Here is a 16,199-nt window from a genome sequence, read left to right as displayed (position 1 = left end):
GATCAAAAAAAAAACCCCTAAAAATCAGGTTGCAGTGAATAGAGAATCAGATTAAGAAGTCGGAGAGAACAGATGAATGGAATTATATGATGAGGATTTTAATCAAAATCGAAGCCCTTTCGGTGTATAAATAGCGAGAAGGTGAGGGAGAGAGACAGAGAGGAGGGGGGGCGCGAGAGAGGAAAGAGGGGAGGGGTGGTATTTAAGGTTAGGGTTAAGGGAGGGTTTAGACCAGCACAAGTTGACTCAACACAGACCTATCCCGAGACTCGAACCATTGGTAGTCGGTTCAAAGACTAGTTAAAAGAAAAGGGAAATCTCTGTACAGGAGGGATCCAACCAATTACCCGTAGGAGTCAAACAATGTTTTGATCGGATGGTCTAATCAAGAGCATATGTGGCAGTTGAAAACTTTATTCTCTATCATTCTCTCGGTCTCTCTATCTCTCTTATCTGTCTATCCATAGGATACTATGATGTTACTTTTCCTAGTCATTGGTTTTTTTTAGGTTACTTGACTTATTTCCTTTGTCATTGGTTTTTTAGGGGAAATAATTTTAGGCCTTGCTTGGATTGCAAGAATTGTTCTAAAAAGTTTGGAAAAGAAAATTTTATCCTGAATTTCTTGCTTTCCATTGTTTGATTAGACGTGAAAAAAAAGGTAGCTCGAATTGGTGTAATTGAAATCTTGCATTTCCATTGTTTGATTACACGTGAAAAAGGTAGCTCGAATTGGTGAAATTCAAATCTTGCTTTTCCATTGTTTGATTACACTTGAGAAAAAGGTAGCTCGAATTGGTGTAATTCAAATTTTATCTAGAGAAGCCTTCAATGAGAAGTGATATTTACGCCCGTTTTGATCACGAGAGACACCTAGCACCAGTGTATGTGGCAATCAAACCCACTGGATCTTTTTGACGTCAAGTAAGTAGCCCCCCTTTAGTCATTGATACACTAGCGATGGGTGTCCTTGGTGATCAAAAAGGGCGTAAATATCACTTCCCCCTTCAATTTATAATAATATCCCTCTAAATAAGTCGTGAACATACAGGGCTGGCAATTTCACCCGGGAAAGCGGGGATCCACCCCGCTAGGGGAGGGGATTCCCCGATTTGAGCAGGGAAGTGGAAGGGGATTTAAAAAATTCCCCGGTGCGGGGAAGGGGAGGAGAAGGGGATGGAGTTGGCCCCGCCTCGCCCCGCCCCACCTCATTAATGCCATTTTTTTCTTGTATTTTTTTAAGTGTTTTTTTTTTGGGAAAACTACTAGAAACCCCTTCGATCGAAACATATCTACAAGATTCCCCCAAAATTTTCATAATTTCCATTAGTACAGTTTTGTCCCTGAAATAGCTTTTTATGTTTTCTTTTACCCATAATCCATTAGGCATTGTCCCTCATTATATTAGTATATTACCCCTAGAAATCCCTAAAATCTCTCCATCGAACCATCACTGTAAGGCAACATTAAATCCTTTGAAAATCTCCCTCCCCCTAATAAAGGCAACATCTCTCTGACGAGTGATGAGATTTTATATGGTGTGCGCTCGTATAGTCCATTATTTTTCAAAAAGTAACGTATGGGCTACACCATAGGATGATCCAAACCGTCCATTTGATAGGCTACAATTTAAAAGTACTTTATAGGCCACACCATAGATCATCCAAACCGTCCATTTGATGGGCCTCAACGACAAAGAGACTCCAAAACTCTATATAATGCACATCCATACATGGTAAGAGAAAGGGAAATGAACCAGCGCGTGTTCTAAAAATTTCTTATTATCCTTCCATAGGACACACCTGTTGGCAAGGTGCACTTTCCTTCTTTGGAATCAGTCACAAGTATTTACCTTTATCCTCACAACCGTCCATGCAAAGGCCATTAGGTGGGGCTCTAGATTTCCACACCTAAGTGCATCGAGAATCTCTTCTAAGCAGAGAAGCCAACATGTAAAAGAACAATTAGACAAGGAACGAGCCAGATGGATTAGGAGTCTACACCCTACAATCCGAATGATTAGACGAACAATAACAAGAATAAATGGTGGGGCCACAATAGGCTGGAAAGGCTCTCTCTCTCTCTCTCTCTCTCGCTTTCTCCGTGTTTAGATGTAGAATAACTCCCTCTTGATTAGCATTTTATGTCTTAATTGTGATTGTATCTTACCTAATTAGAATCAAACGACCTGGAATTAGGCTAAATCCATTGATCTACATTGATCCAACAATGGTACAAATCTCACGCATACTCAATGATCACAAGTTGGTTCTCGTAAAACTATTAGGATGAGATGACGAGGACGATCCGATTAGTAGATTTTACAAACATTGGCATTTTACGGTGGGTCCCACCAAATAAATGGTCTAGATCACTGAATGATGGATGAAACATTCAGTGTTACTCCCACAAGAAAAAAAGATAGAAATGCTTATTTCTTAAAAGACAATTATTGGGCCCTACTTCTGCCTTGTTTACGTGATTAGATATGTTGGCTGGACGGCCAAATGTCACTGAGAACACCTTGATTGAGTGATCTAGGCCCTTGATACATCAAATCTTGGTAAAGCCCCGTTTAGGGTTGCACCATGAAAAGCTAAACCATTGATTTTTGTCGTCCTTTATATTTTGCATGGGATACCCGTTCTGGAAGGTATCAACACCATGTGGATCACGTCATGATGTTCTACAAGATCAGCGGTCTTGATCTCACATACATGCCCCTATATGCCCGTTATGGAATCATAAATTTGCCTTTCCATTGATCATTTGTGCTGTCAATGGACCCAAACTGTCCCATGGATCCAAAGGATTCAAATGTTGATAACTGGAGTTGGGCTCAACATTGGATCGAATTGTTCCCATTGACTTTATATTCCAAGGTCCGGAATTATTTTGGATACATAGTGACCCAGACATAGCCACAAAGGAATGAAGGGCGCCAATGTATGAAAATACCCTTCACATTCAGGCTCATTTACGCCTATTCATAAGGGGTATTTTCGTAACTTTGAAAGCCCTACTCATTTTTTCTTCTTTTCGTCTCTTTGGAGTTCCCCCCCTCTTCCATTACTTAACCCTTTACTTCAATTGAGAGGTCATACAATTCATCTTCATAATGTGCTCCCACACACCACTATGACCGTCGTATCCCATGGTTATCTTCATCACAAAGGTATTCACAAGTGCCTTGGATGATCTTCTAAACTACTGCTCAAATGCTTTCACAAACTGTTTTACTGTGAGTTCCTTCTCATTCTCCAAGTCACCAATGATACTTCGGATAGTAGTATAGATAAGGCTTTTCATGATCATAACCCATACGATTCAAGCACTCTTCCTTTCCGTAAGCAGCAATCAACTGTAGCGAGCGTTCTACTTCGATCATAGCGGCTTCATCTTTCAATCGAGCATAGTCCAGATTCATGAAGCTCAGTACTTTATGTATGTGTTCCTTTCATCGGCCAACAATCGACACACACAAATACTTGATGCGTGACAGGTAACCGAAAATGGAACTCGGGTTCAATGTTGTAGACATGAGTTTACAATTACTAAAATGCTCGGTCCAAATGACACCTTTTCATCCACAATGGAGTTCAATTTGCACTATCCAATCTAGATTTTAGGAAAAAACAATTATATTGCGAAGAACCACTCAAATTACATTTGTGATTATAAGAAGACACCAAGTGTTCATTTAAAAAAAAAAACAAGACACCAAGTGGATCATCAGGACCCTATCGTTGGGTGAGCCATGACATATTAGTGGTTCTGACACATGATACTAGTCGAACTCAGACACCACTAATAACACTAGTAGTATTCATGATCGTTGAGCATAAGCATCCCTCAAAGCAAACCAACCTTATCCAACTTTCTCACACTCTCTATTTATTAAAGACGATCAATTCTTTATTGAGCTAACTATTGCATTGGATAAACAAATGCAACCAAATGTGGTTTCAATAGTGCAAGTAGTTTATACACCATTTAACACAAACATGTGTTCTTTTGTACGCCGCTAATTATCGCAAATGATTCCATCTCCCAAGTAGAAATAAACATTCTTCGTTACATTTGTGTAGTGATATCTCAATGTAAACCGATCAAGAAGTGTTACAGTTAAAAACACAAACACTAGATCAGCATTGAACCACCTTAATTAGGGATTGATCCATCAATGATTTGGAAATTTCCTTCTCCATCCTTAATTCAGAGGGATCTTATCTCAATTAGGTGCACAACTGGGCCAAACAAGAGCGACTAGGGAAAATGAATTTTCATTACCTTTAGCCACCCATAATTGTTTTTATGGAACTTATGCTCAAGAAATGAGTGGTTCCAAATCAAGCAATAGAACCTTAAAATCATGTGCCTACAAGTTCTTTTCAAATTTACTCTGAAGCCTTTAGAGGGTTCGATATCTAAAATTTTCAGATATAAACCTCCAACTACATCAAATCAGTTCCGAAACAAACCCAAGACCCAAGTTGCTTTTTTATAGATCCTGGATGAGAGACGCTCCCATCACATGTCTTCTGCTCCCATACTCTCTCCTTACCTTTCTTCAACTTTTTTGGCTAAATATAAATACCAACTAATTCAGTACATTAGAAGCATGTCAGTTGGACCTGGCCGCACACGCTGATGAAACATATAAAACCCCTTGTCAAGGTCATCTTAGGGTATGGAAAAAAACTGACGGAGAGGGTAGTAATTTTATTCTTTTTGATCGAGGAAGGGATTAGAGGGAATAAGTCAGTTAGATTCCAGTTTACCATAACTTCTCTGAGATTTACATATTGAGCTAAATGTAAATGTTGTTGGATTTCACTGTTGTTCTTCGTAGGATTTTGTAAGTGATAGAAATGGAAACGATCGGTTGGTTTGAATGGTTGTTTGGTACGATAAAGATCGAGAATCTTCTCTATATCTGTTTTCGGGTTTGTGAAAAGTGAATTTAATGGAATATTGGTTGGTATGATGATGGTGATAATATTGGGATAATCATTTACCCTTTATGAAAAATGCATTATATTTACGACAGAAAGATGTTGAACTAAAGGTAAATGTTAGCGGTCATGTTGTGGCATTCTTGGCAGATAATTTTTTGGTCGGTAAGCTAGGGTTTGGCATGACCCCTTCCAGTGCATTAATTAACAGATAAAAAATTACAATCTATGAAGAGGGATTCCAGATGAGTTCTAGTTTACAATTTCATATAGGGAGGAATGAGGGATGTATTGATGTCATCCCCTTTACACGGCCAGTCAAATTTGGAGGGATAATTCACTGATGAATTTGCCTCTCTCCAAATGTGTGATATTTTCCAACTTTTGAATGAGTTTAGCTCTTTTTTGGATTTTTTCAAATGTAATGAGCTTCTTCCATGGACACTTTGTTTGCATCTTGATGATATTTACCGCATTTGGAGAATCCATCTCGATTCAGATGTTCTAATGTTATGTCAAAACATGCACTGGGCTCTTCTCGGGGTTGACATGGTGAAAAAAGCCTTCGTCGAGTTCAATTCAGAAATGGGGGTGAAATTTGAGGAATTGGCAGCACCGACTGTAAGTAACACCTTTTGTATAACACCGTTTGATTGACACCCTAATTTATTTGTATAACACCGTATCACAACTTAATTTCTTTTTCAGATAGACTGCATAAACCAGTATTTCAAGGATCGTGGTATGAATATAGATGATTTTCCGTATGAACAGAGGAGTGATTGCCCACAGCAAGACGATGGGTTAGTCAGAATAGAAAGTTTATTGTAAACTTGTTTAATTGTAACTTTAGTAAAAGTTTTCTCACTGGTTTTTTCATTATTTATTATGCAGGTTTGACTGTGGATTGTTTGTTCTACAATTCATCGACCATCTTTATCGCGGAGCCCCTTGGAACTTTGGCCCGGCAGACATCCCCGACATGCGTCAGGCTCTTTGTCAAAGATTTCTAAAGGAGGACTTTGGAGAGTGTAAAGTTAGCAAAGATGATCGTGATATATAAGATGTTGTAGGTTGAGTTCTTGTATACGTTGTGTTTTGAGTTGTTGTAAATATGTTTTTTGGTGTAAAGGATTGGGACATTGTAAACATTGATCTACGGAAGTTGAATTGATAACCTGTTATCAATTGTAAGTGAAGTGCTGAACAATTAGCAATGTAATTTTTAGAAAATGTGTTTTGAGTTGTACACATTTTCTTTTGTGTAAAGGATTGAGACGTTGTAAACATTGATCTACGGAAGTTGAATTGAGTTTATGGAGATTCATTGGGTGTTTTGAATTGTACATATACAGGTTTGAGTTGTACATAAACAAGTTTTGAGTTGTACACACCGTATCACTGAGTTGTTTGAAACCCATTATAAATGTTTGGGATGTTGCTGAACAAGCACCATTGGGTGCTGATATCTGATAGCTACACAAGCACAATTGGGTGGTGAAGTAGGGAATGTTACTGTTTTTTCAAATCTTAACCCTTAAAACTAAGTAGGGTCCCCCATTATTACTGGGAGTGTAATAAAATGACGGTGCTCCATGTAACAGAAGTTACCACAGAGCTTTGAAACAGGTCCCTCATTAGCACTTTTTTTTAAACAAACAGAAGATCTCACGGAGCTCCGTGTGAGATACTGGTTATTTAAAAAAAAACAGTAGGTCATACGGAGCTCCATGTAAATGCACGGAGCTCCGTGGGAGCTACTGTTATTTTTTTAACAAAAGAGTACCACGCACGGAGCTCCGTGATTTTCCACGGAAGTCCGCAGATGGAGCTCTGTATAGTTACACGGAGCTCCGTGCGAGATTTAAAAAAAAAAAAAACAGAAGTTCACACGGAGCTCCGTGAATTTCCATGGAAGTCCGCACACGGAGCTCCGTATAGTTATACGGATCTCCGTGCGAGATTTTAAAAAAAATAAAAATAGAAGTTTACACGGAGCTCCGTCTAAATTTACGGTGCTCCGTTCGAGCTTCTAGCTCGTTTTTAAAAACCGGGCCCTAATGATGCCCTTTAAACTTCAACTTCCTTCGAATCCTTTTCCCCCCCTCTCTCTCTCCCTTCTCCAAATACCCTTTTTCCCTACTCTCTGTGTCCCTTCTCCAAATTCCCTTCTCCAAACCCAAAATCCACTCATTATCTTCCATCCAAACCCTTTTTTCTTCCCCAAATCTTCCCATTTTTTGTTTTTCCCTCGCGTGCAGATGGCATGTGGTGAGCACTCATGCGGTCATCGCAACGACAATCCTTCTCGAAAAAGGGCTACAGAATCTGACCTAGAAAACCCTTCCCTCTTCGACAGTTCATCCGCACGCGACACATGGAACAAGATTCGTAATCGAGGCATCCTAACGGGTAGGTACGTCGAACCTCTCATCAATGAATGATTCAATCTCCATTATTGCTTCGATACCTTGGGTTGGACACCCATCCTTCAAATTAATGAACTTGTGTACCCCCGTTTAGTTAAGTTGTTCTATGCGAATCTTCGCATCTCACCTTCAAATTATGTAACTGAAACCCGTGTGAAGAAAACTACCATCAAGATGGACCAAGGACAGTTTAGTACTCTCCTAGGCATTTCATCGGCAGGCAGCGGCGACTACTTTTGGCCAGGTGATAAAATTGATACAACTAACGTTACTAGAGACACCGTTTATAGGACTATCGCCAATGATTATGACCCAAAATACCCGTTCGATTTGGTCATCTCAAACCTGCTGCAAAAATGCTTCATAATCTCTTTTTCAGCAACATTACCCCTCGCGGTGGGCAAACTGATGCCTTGCGGCCCCTTGAGGCCTTCATCATTTATTGCATCTTAGAACGTCGCCCCCCGAATCTAGCAAACATTATCTTTCGTTTCATGAGCGAAGCCCCTCGACGGGCCCGTTCGTCCATGCCCTATGGTATGCTTTTGACCCGAATCTTCAAGGCCTATCGTGTTCCTCTTTCTAGTGAGATGACCTGCACTCCTACTGCTCCATTTGATGGACGATCCATCAACAGGATGGAGCTGGCTGTTGCACCAGAGATTGAGGACGAGGAGCCCGACGATGAAGACAAGGCAGCTCATCACGTTGAGGAGGACGATGAGGCAGCTTAGCACGTTGAGGAACAGGACGATCAGGCAACTGCGGACATGGATAGTTCACAGGACCTGACTCGGGCAGCATGTACCCATCATGATTTATTGGCGCTGCAGCAGACACTTGAGTGCTCTATGACCTCTCACTTCCAGCAGCTCTGTACTCATATAGATGATCAGTTTACATCATTTTGAGAGTACCTCTCCAGCGGTCAGTGGGGACAGTATCCAGGCAGTTCATCACACCCTCTACCTCCTCCAGAGCAGTAGTCAGATTATGCTCCTTTCATCACAGCGCTAGCCGATGTTCACTCATTTTGGGCTTATCTCTGCTTTTGATCTTATGGTTGATCTGTATAGGCTACTTAGGTTATCTTTGTATTTATAGACATGGTTAGCAGTATACTCAGCTATGTTTTGATGAGTATGGAAGTATGTTATGTATGGCCTTTATCCTTATACGACATGTGCATTGCCTATGCTCTTCAGCTTGTATGGTTTTATATTTCTTGTTTTGCTTACATTTCTTATCTTGGCTTATATTCCCAATGGTTCAACAAGTACTCCCAATTAATTGTCTTGATGATTAACAAGCTCAATTTGCTCAACAAGTACTCTCAAGATTGCTCACCAAAGGCAAAATGATTCAAGTTCAAGTCATTTAAAAAAGCATGAGGAAGGCAAGATCTTAGCAAGTGTAAGAGAAGACCTCAAATCAATCTTGAAACATTTTTTTTATTATCATTACATCAAGCCTTTACAAAAAGTGACTACATATATTCATTTCATCAACAAAAGAAATGATTACTTACATCAAGCCCCTACAAAAAAAACGGAGCTTGATTACATCAAAAAATGAGTATACAAATATTCAATTCATCCACAAAAGAAATGATTACTTACATCAAGCCCCTACGAAAAGAACGGAGCTTGACAAGATACACCCGACCTTTTGAATATAGGTGTAGAAGCCCCAATAGCACTATGGTCAGCAAGCTGCGCTACGATAGTAGTTTCTTTGCAAGTTCTTTTGTTGTGACCAGGTTGTCCACATTTGCTACACTTGTAATGTAATCCACTCTGTAATTCGCGATCCGTTCTTCTCGTTCGCGGCCTTCTAGGTGGTCGTATTGGACGTGGCGGTATTACTTGCATGAAAGGTTCAGGAGGGACCTGCCATTAGGTGCGATCTAATGTGGGGTACAACACCTCATCATACGTCTGCCGATATCGGTCCACTTTGTAGCAAGGCTTACAGAAGGAATACAAATTTTTTTCTTTTGTGATGGCAATCGCTGCCATGGCATGTCCGCATGGTAGTCCGATCGTTTGGAACACACGACAACTGCACGTTTGAAGATGCAAGTTTACAGAATCTTGAATTTGAACGGACCGTACTTCGAAAACATGTAAACCAACTCGATATGCCACATACTGCAGGCTTTCTTCCTTTGCCAGTCTGATATGTTTTTCTGCATAATTGGTTAACTGTGTCCGCCACTCATCACCATATACCCGACGTTTCTGAAAGAAGTCAGAAGTCTTCCATCTAGTCCATCTAGTGTGCTCCACCAATGATGCAATCAGCAATTTCCTCGCGTTCTTCAAAAATGCATTCAACAACTTCGATCTGTTGGTTGTAATGACATCATATCTATCTCCCGTAAAATAAAAACTAGCCCAGCTTTCCTTCGGAATTGCGCTTATCCACTTGTGAGCATTTTCATTCCTTGCCTTAATTTGATCCATGGTATCTTTAAAAACACTCTCCCTCAAAGTGCGGGCAGCTCTCCAAAATAACCTCTTAAGTAGGACATCTTTGAACTCGGAGTAGAAATTGGCGGTGAGGTGACGCATGCAGTAACTATGATGAGCTTGTGATAAGACTTCAGGTACCGCCTGTATCAACCCCTTCTGGCGATCGGAGTATATCGTGATTACGTATGACTCCGAAGGCATTACTTTCTGCTTGAACAAAGTTAAAAACCAGCTCTAACTATCTTCGTTTTCGTTCTCCACAATTGCAAATGCCAAGGTAAATAATCTGTTGTTGCCATCGACCCCACACGCAATCAATAAGACTCCATGATACTTTCCACGCAGATGAGTTCCATCAACCAAAACTAGAGGTCTGAGAGTTCGATTGAAAGAACGTATACAGGGGCCAAATGTCCAAAACATGCGAACGAACGTATCGTCTCCCTTTGGATGCAATTCTTTCGCTCGAAACACACGAACAAAGCTACCGGGATTTGTTCTCTCCAGCTCAACCGAGAGCGCAGGCAATATGCGGTAAGAGTCCTATACGTTCCCACACTTAATTTCATTGATGATGTTCATTGCGTGGTACGCTTTTCGATAGCTTATAGTCACACCCCACTGCATCTTGATATATTCTATTATGAGCATTGTCGACGTGTCTTCCGGACGAGCGAATAAGCGTAAGCATTCTCCTGCGACCCAAGCAGATGTAGCATGAGGGTGATCAATGCCACTTATCGTCGATGTACACGTATGATGGGGTACAAAAGTCTTAACCAGCACATAATTCAAATGAGTACTGCCCGTTATACGAAATATGCAATCGCTTACTTGAAATCGAACGCCATACTTCCTGGGGGTGGACTTTACTCTCACGAATGTTAATCTTTGCCGGATTTTATACTCTCGAACCGCCTTCTTGAACTGCTTCATATTCAGAAAGATTGCCCCAATCTTTAACTGATCAAATCAAGATTATCGACACCTTCATCATGGGCCCCAACATACATGTCCTTCGCTCCTATTAGCCGACTAGAGGGAGGAGAACCCACTGCGATAGGTTTTGCGCTCGGATTTACACCAACGTTTTCACAATGGACATCATTCCGACCATCATCATGATGATTATCAACAACATCGTTAGCATCATCATCGTCGTCTTCTTCAAGATCATAATCGGCGTCGTCATCGTCGTAATCATTATCATCATCATCATCATCATCTTTGCCTTGTCCAATATCACATCCGACCGGACCATCCTTCACAAAAAAGTCATCTTGAAACTCATCATTGATGTCTGCTTCTGGAACTACTTCATTTTGTCTATCATCAAAATATTCCCCCCCATGGTCCGCAGTAAACTCCATATGGTTCAGAGCTGCCTCATTTGTCTATCATCAAAATAGTCTCTCACATGGTCCGCAGCAAACTCCACATTGTTCATACACGGATCATCAGTGAATCCTTTGTTTAAGAGGTCTTGAAACATTCCTGAAGAAGTACAATACCATTGATTGTCATTAGGTTGGGCTGAATCACCTCCTAAAATCCCACTTAGGCAACCCAAGAGGGGGGTGAATTGGGTTTCTTTTAAAACTTTATGGATTTAAAAACTTTGTTTGCACTAGTTTTAGTTTGATTAGAAAAAATAAGATATTTAGCTTTACTTGGTGAATAATTAAAGATTACAAATATAATGCAAATCCCACAACAAGATAATGGATTAGGATGAGTGGTTTCGTTTAGGCCTTTTATCAAACACTTGGTGGAACCCTAGTTAATCGACTCTCTTTAGTTCCTTTGACAAACACTTTGTGAATGGCTATACAATACAAATATCACTATAGTTAATCGACTCTCTTTACAAGAAGGATCCCTTATGTCAAGTATAGAACAAATTATAAAGACTATACAATACAAATATCACAATTGCAAGCACATTGACAGCTCTAACCAAGGGGTTATGAAATACACAAAGGTGTTATCTATTGGATAGAAGGTCTATCTGCTATATATTATTGAGATAGCAACTATGAATTGTGTACAAGGTAGTTTTGAAACACATATGTAAAAACATTACAATTTCAAGTCAAATTTGAACATGTAAGCAAGGGTTATTACGTATAGATACTTAGGTTATCCAATTTATACTGAGGTTACCAATTTAGACACAAGGGTTATCCAATTCTTTATAGAGGTTTTCAATTTATACTGAGGTTATGCAACTCTATACTGATGTTTATTCTATACTTAGGTTATCTATACTGAGGTTAGCCAATTCTATAAGAGGTTATCCAATTTATACTGAGGTTATCAATTTAGAAACAAGGGTTATCCAATTCTTTACTGAGGTTATCAATTTTATACTAAGGTTATCCAACTCTATACTGAGGTTATCAATTCTATACAAAGTTTATTCAATTTATACTGAGGTTATCAATTAGAAACAAGGGTTATCCAATTCTTTAATGAGGTTATCAATTTTAGACTGAGGTATCCAATTCTATACTGATGTTTATTCTATACTTAGGTTATTTATACTGAGATTTTCAATTCTATACAGAGGTTATCCAATTTATACTGAGCTTATTAATTTAGAACAAGGGTTATCCAATTCTTTACTGAGGTTATCAATTTATACCATACCAACTTCTTCAGAACACACCAACAGAATGAAACTAAAAAATTCAATTATCAGTTATTAGTTTTAAAATAGGTTTCAGATCATAAGAAAAACAATGTTTCCAAATATAAATGGGGGTTATCCAATATTTACAGGGGGTATCAAATCTAAACGACGGATTATCAATGTAACCCACCATCTTCTCCGAAAAGTATACCGGAAAAACCATTATAGATAACGGTTATCCAATATTTACATAAAAAAACTAAAAATAAAATTTCCACTTACGTATTTAGGTTTGTTTCTTTCTTCTTGTAAAAATGAGTTGGAGTGAAGAAGAAGATGAAAACATGGTGATTATACAGTTGAGGTTTTCTTCTTTCTTCTTGTAAAAATGGGTTGGAATAAAGAAGAAAATGAAAACATGGTGATTATACAGTTGAGGTTTTCTTCTTTCTTCTTGTAAAAATGGGCTGGAGTGAAGAAGAAGATGAAAACATGGTGATTAAACAGTTGAGGTTTTCTTCTTTCTTCTTGTAAAAATAGGTTGGAGTGAAGAAGAAGATGAAAATATGATTTACTTGCAAGGAAAGTAAGTAAAAGCTTTGATTTGACAAGGGGCATTTTTGTCCATTTTTCAGGCGAGAAATGGGCGTCAACACGAAATGGACATGTTGAAATTGGGTGACTTCAATTGAACATTTCCCTATTTTTCCTACGTCACATGGAAATTTTTCCTTCCACATATAACGCATATTCATTAGGAAATTCATTGTGGCCCACATGATTCAAATATTCAAACTATTCATTTGATGGGCCCCAACATAAGTGGCCTTTCCGCAAAAACCATCTCCATATGACGATCCTAACCCTCCGATCTAGAGAGATTGATTGGAGGGTTTGGATCATCCTATGGAGTTGATTTTATGGGCAAGGCCTACTTAAGTTGTGGCCCAACAAATGAACGGTTTGGATCTTTGAATCTAGTGGCCGCAAGTGAATTTTCAATTAAAAATTCATTTTTAATTATGTAAAGTGGGCCCAAGGAGGGAGAGAGTCTTACAAGGGACTGAATTTATCACCACCCCAAAAGAACCCTAAAAAATAATCTGCGTATGCAGTGGAAGTGAAATTTTGTAGATCTTTGTAGATTTTGTAGTTTTTCTATTGCGTCCCTTCAAATGTAGTCTCAGTACACTTTATCTCTTAATAATGGAATCACCATCAAATCTCACTAGGTATAACTTACCAAACATATGCTATTCATTTGATTTTTACCACCTCTTCTATCGTACGCCCCTTACGTCAACCTAAATAAGAAAGAAGAGCGGTATGTTTTAGACTCCGCCACCCCATTCTCCTAATATAAAAACTGGAAAATCCACTCTCAACTGACTCACAATTTCCCTAAGCCCCAAAGTCTATCTGAGTGATGACTCACATAGCCGAGTGATGACTAGAGTAGGATACGTTAGTTCACCCTTTGTTTTTCTTCGGAAACACAGCCTAGTTACACATAAGTTGTAGGAACCACCTGCATTAGCTTGGGGCTAATCTGCATTTAGTTAGGACATATAGGGTGTCCTAAAATCCACAGTTCACTGGAATTCAAATAATCGCATAAGAAGCTTTAATAACTAGTCCGGTCTTTTAGGTCGAGTCTAGGATAGATGTCTAGATGTCTTAGACATCCTAGCTTAGAATAGGCGTGAAGAACTACGTTGCTCTGATTCTTGCGGAGGCGGGGATACGTAGGCTTCTTTGGATGAACATCAGACCATCCGAGGACTTGGGCCAAATCGTTTAGAGTCTTAGGATTTGTTGTGTTATTGTATATTTTGTTGTGTTTTCTTACTTTCTTGTACCGATCCTATACCTTTAGCTGTAGCTTGCATGTGTATGTCCACTAGAACTTAGACACCAGTTAGGCATGTCACTCACAACCTAGTTGTCATTAAGGTACACATCTTTTATCTTACTTTATGTGTGCTTATTATTTCATCCCCAAGTCATGCATGATTATGTAGATGTTCACTCGGGGATATTTGTTCTCATTTCACATGATTTTTACCCAAACTTCTTTGGAGTTAATGAAAATGGCATAAGAGACCAAGTGCTTGCACTCGGACGAATTGGGGGTGCTCTTCGACGTTCCCCATTCGTAATCAGGCACTGACCTTTTATATCTCTGGTTATCCGTTGCAGACAGAGCATTTATTTTGGTTCCATGGTGAATCCATGGATGGCGACTCTGAGTTATTTTTAGATACATCTTGGTTTCGAGCCCTGGCTCCGGATCAGGATATATCTCATTGTTTTTATATCGCCACTCGTGCTATGCTATGAGGGTGGCACCGTTTCGAGAGTTCCTTGGCAGAGCTCTCCTTCCTGTGGATGATCCAGAGGATGTAGGGGCTCGTTCCCTCACCTCCCTCGGATCGGGGTCCACAATAATCATCCACAACAACAAGCACATACCTAGGCCTGCAACTCGGGTCGGGCAGGTCGGATTTTGGAGAACTCAACCCTACCCGAGAAATATCTCGGGTCAGGTCGGGTCGGGTTTTTTTCGGAAAACCCACGATTCCCAAACCCGGCCCTACCCATGATAAATCTCGGGTCGGTTCGGGTCGGGTCGGGTTTTTTCACGTTGATGCAAATTTTTAAGGAAATTCTTGTTTGGCAAGGCAACTCAACTCATAGAAGCAGAAATTACACTCACATTACACTTGAATCAAACAATGATGTAATTACACTCACATCACACTTGAATCAAACAATGCTGTAATCAAACAATGCTAAATCAAACACTTGAATCAACTCAACTCATAGAAGCAGAAATTACACTCACATACAGTAACAGTGGGTGCGTGGGTTTTCACTTTTAACTTTGGGATAATTACATTTACACCCCCTCTAGTTTCTGACACATACACTTCCACCCCTATAGTTTAAAACGTGACAAATACACCCCTGTAGTTTCAATTTGTTTAAGGTTTGCCCCCTCAGCTGAATGTTCGTCCATAGATTGAAGGGTTAGGATGATCCGATGGAGCTGATTTTTTGGGCACACCATATCTATGCAGGACCCATCAAATAAATGCTTTGGATCATCCAAATAATGTGGGCCCCTACCCGAATCCAAACACTACCAAAAAATCATCCAAATAATGTGGGCCCACATTGTTTGGATGATCCAAAGCGTTCATTTGATGGGTCCTGACATAGTTAGGGTGTGTCCAAAAAATCAGCTCCATCGGATCATCCTAACCCTTCAATCTATGGACGAACCTTCAGCTGAGGGGGCCTACCTTAAACAAATTGAAACTACAAGGGTGTATTTGTCACGTTTTAAACTATAGGGGTGGAAGTGAATGTGTCAGAAACTAGAGGGGGTGTAAATGTAATTATCCCTTTAACTTTTAACTAACAATAGAAAAAAATGTACATACTATAACTTATGTAACTCGAGTCGGGTCGGGTCGGGCCCCTTCAAACCCGGCTCGACCTGAGATTCATGCGGGCTTTTGAATGCTGAACCCTGCTCGACCCGAAACCCATGAAACCTGAACCCGACCCAGGCTATTTTCGGGTTGGGTCGATGCGGGTCGGGTTTTACCCGGCTCGAGTTGCAGCCCTACACATACCTCTTTCCACGTAAGCTACTTGTCTTCATTGGTCCAAAAAGATCCATATGAAGTAGTTGTAAGGGGTA

The 16,199-nt window shown here is 39.8% G+C and overlaps 2 protein-coding genes across 2 annotated transcripts; both read right to left on the bottom strand.

Moving 5' to 3' along the window:
• Nucleotides 1-9,279: 9,279 nt before the first annotated feature.
• LOC143859498 (uncharacterized) lies at nucleotides 9,280-10,059 on the bottom strand. The gene has a single exon (XM_077370177.1). The coding sequence runs from the start codon at nucleotides 10,057-10,059 to the stop codon at nucleotides 9,280-9,282; it is 780 nt and encodes a 259-aa protein (XP_077226292.1).
• A 33-nt stretch (nucleotides 10,060-10,092) lies between these two features.
• LOC143859497 (uncharacterized) lies at nucleotides 10,093-10,794 on the bottom strand. The gene is made up of 2 exons (XM_077370176.1): nucleotides 10,693-10,794; nucleotides 10,093-10,401 (listed from the first exon to the last, which is right to left on the bottom strand). Exons 1-2 carry the CDS (start codon nucleotides 10,792-10,794, stop codon nucleotides 10,093-10,095), a joined length of 411 nt encoding a protein of 136 aa, XP_077226291.1.
• Between the last annotated feature and the right edge of the window lie 5,405 nt (nucleotides 10,795-16,199).

The sequence above is a fragment of the Tasmannia lanceolata genome, unplaced genomic scaffold (assembly GCF_043159265.1).
Source record: "Tasmannia lanceolata isolate RefF3 unplaced genomic scaffold, GAP_Taslan_0.1 ptg000030l, whole genome shotgun sequence".
In the NCBI taxonomy this organism is placed as follows: Eukaryota; Viridiplantae; Streptophyta; class Magnoliopsida; order Canellales; family Winteraceae; genus Tasmannia; species Tasmannia lanceolata.
This window is presented reverse-complemented; position numbering and strand designations above follow the sequence as displayed.

Coding starts and splice junctions, on each gene's coding strand:
- LOC143859498 (XM_077370177.1), bottom strand. CDS start 10,059: ATGCCTTCGGAGTCATACGTAATCACGATATACTCCGATCGCCAGAAG.
- LOC143859497 (XM_077370176.1), bottom strand. CDS start 10,794: ATGAAGCAGTTCAAGAAGGCGGTTCGAGAGTATAAAATCCGGCAAAGA. Junction 10,402..10,692: donor AGTATGGCGTTCGATTTCAA/GTAAGCGATTGC, acceptor GGGAACGTATAG/GACTCTTACCGCATATTGCC.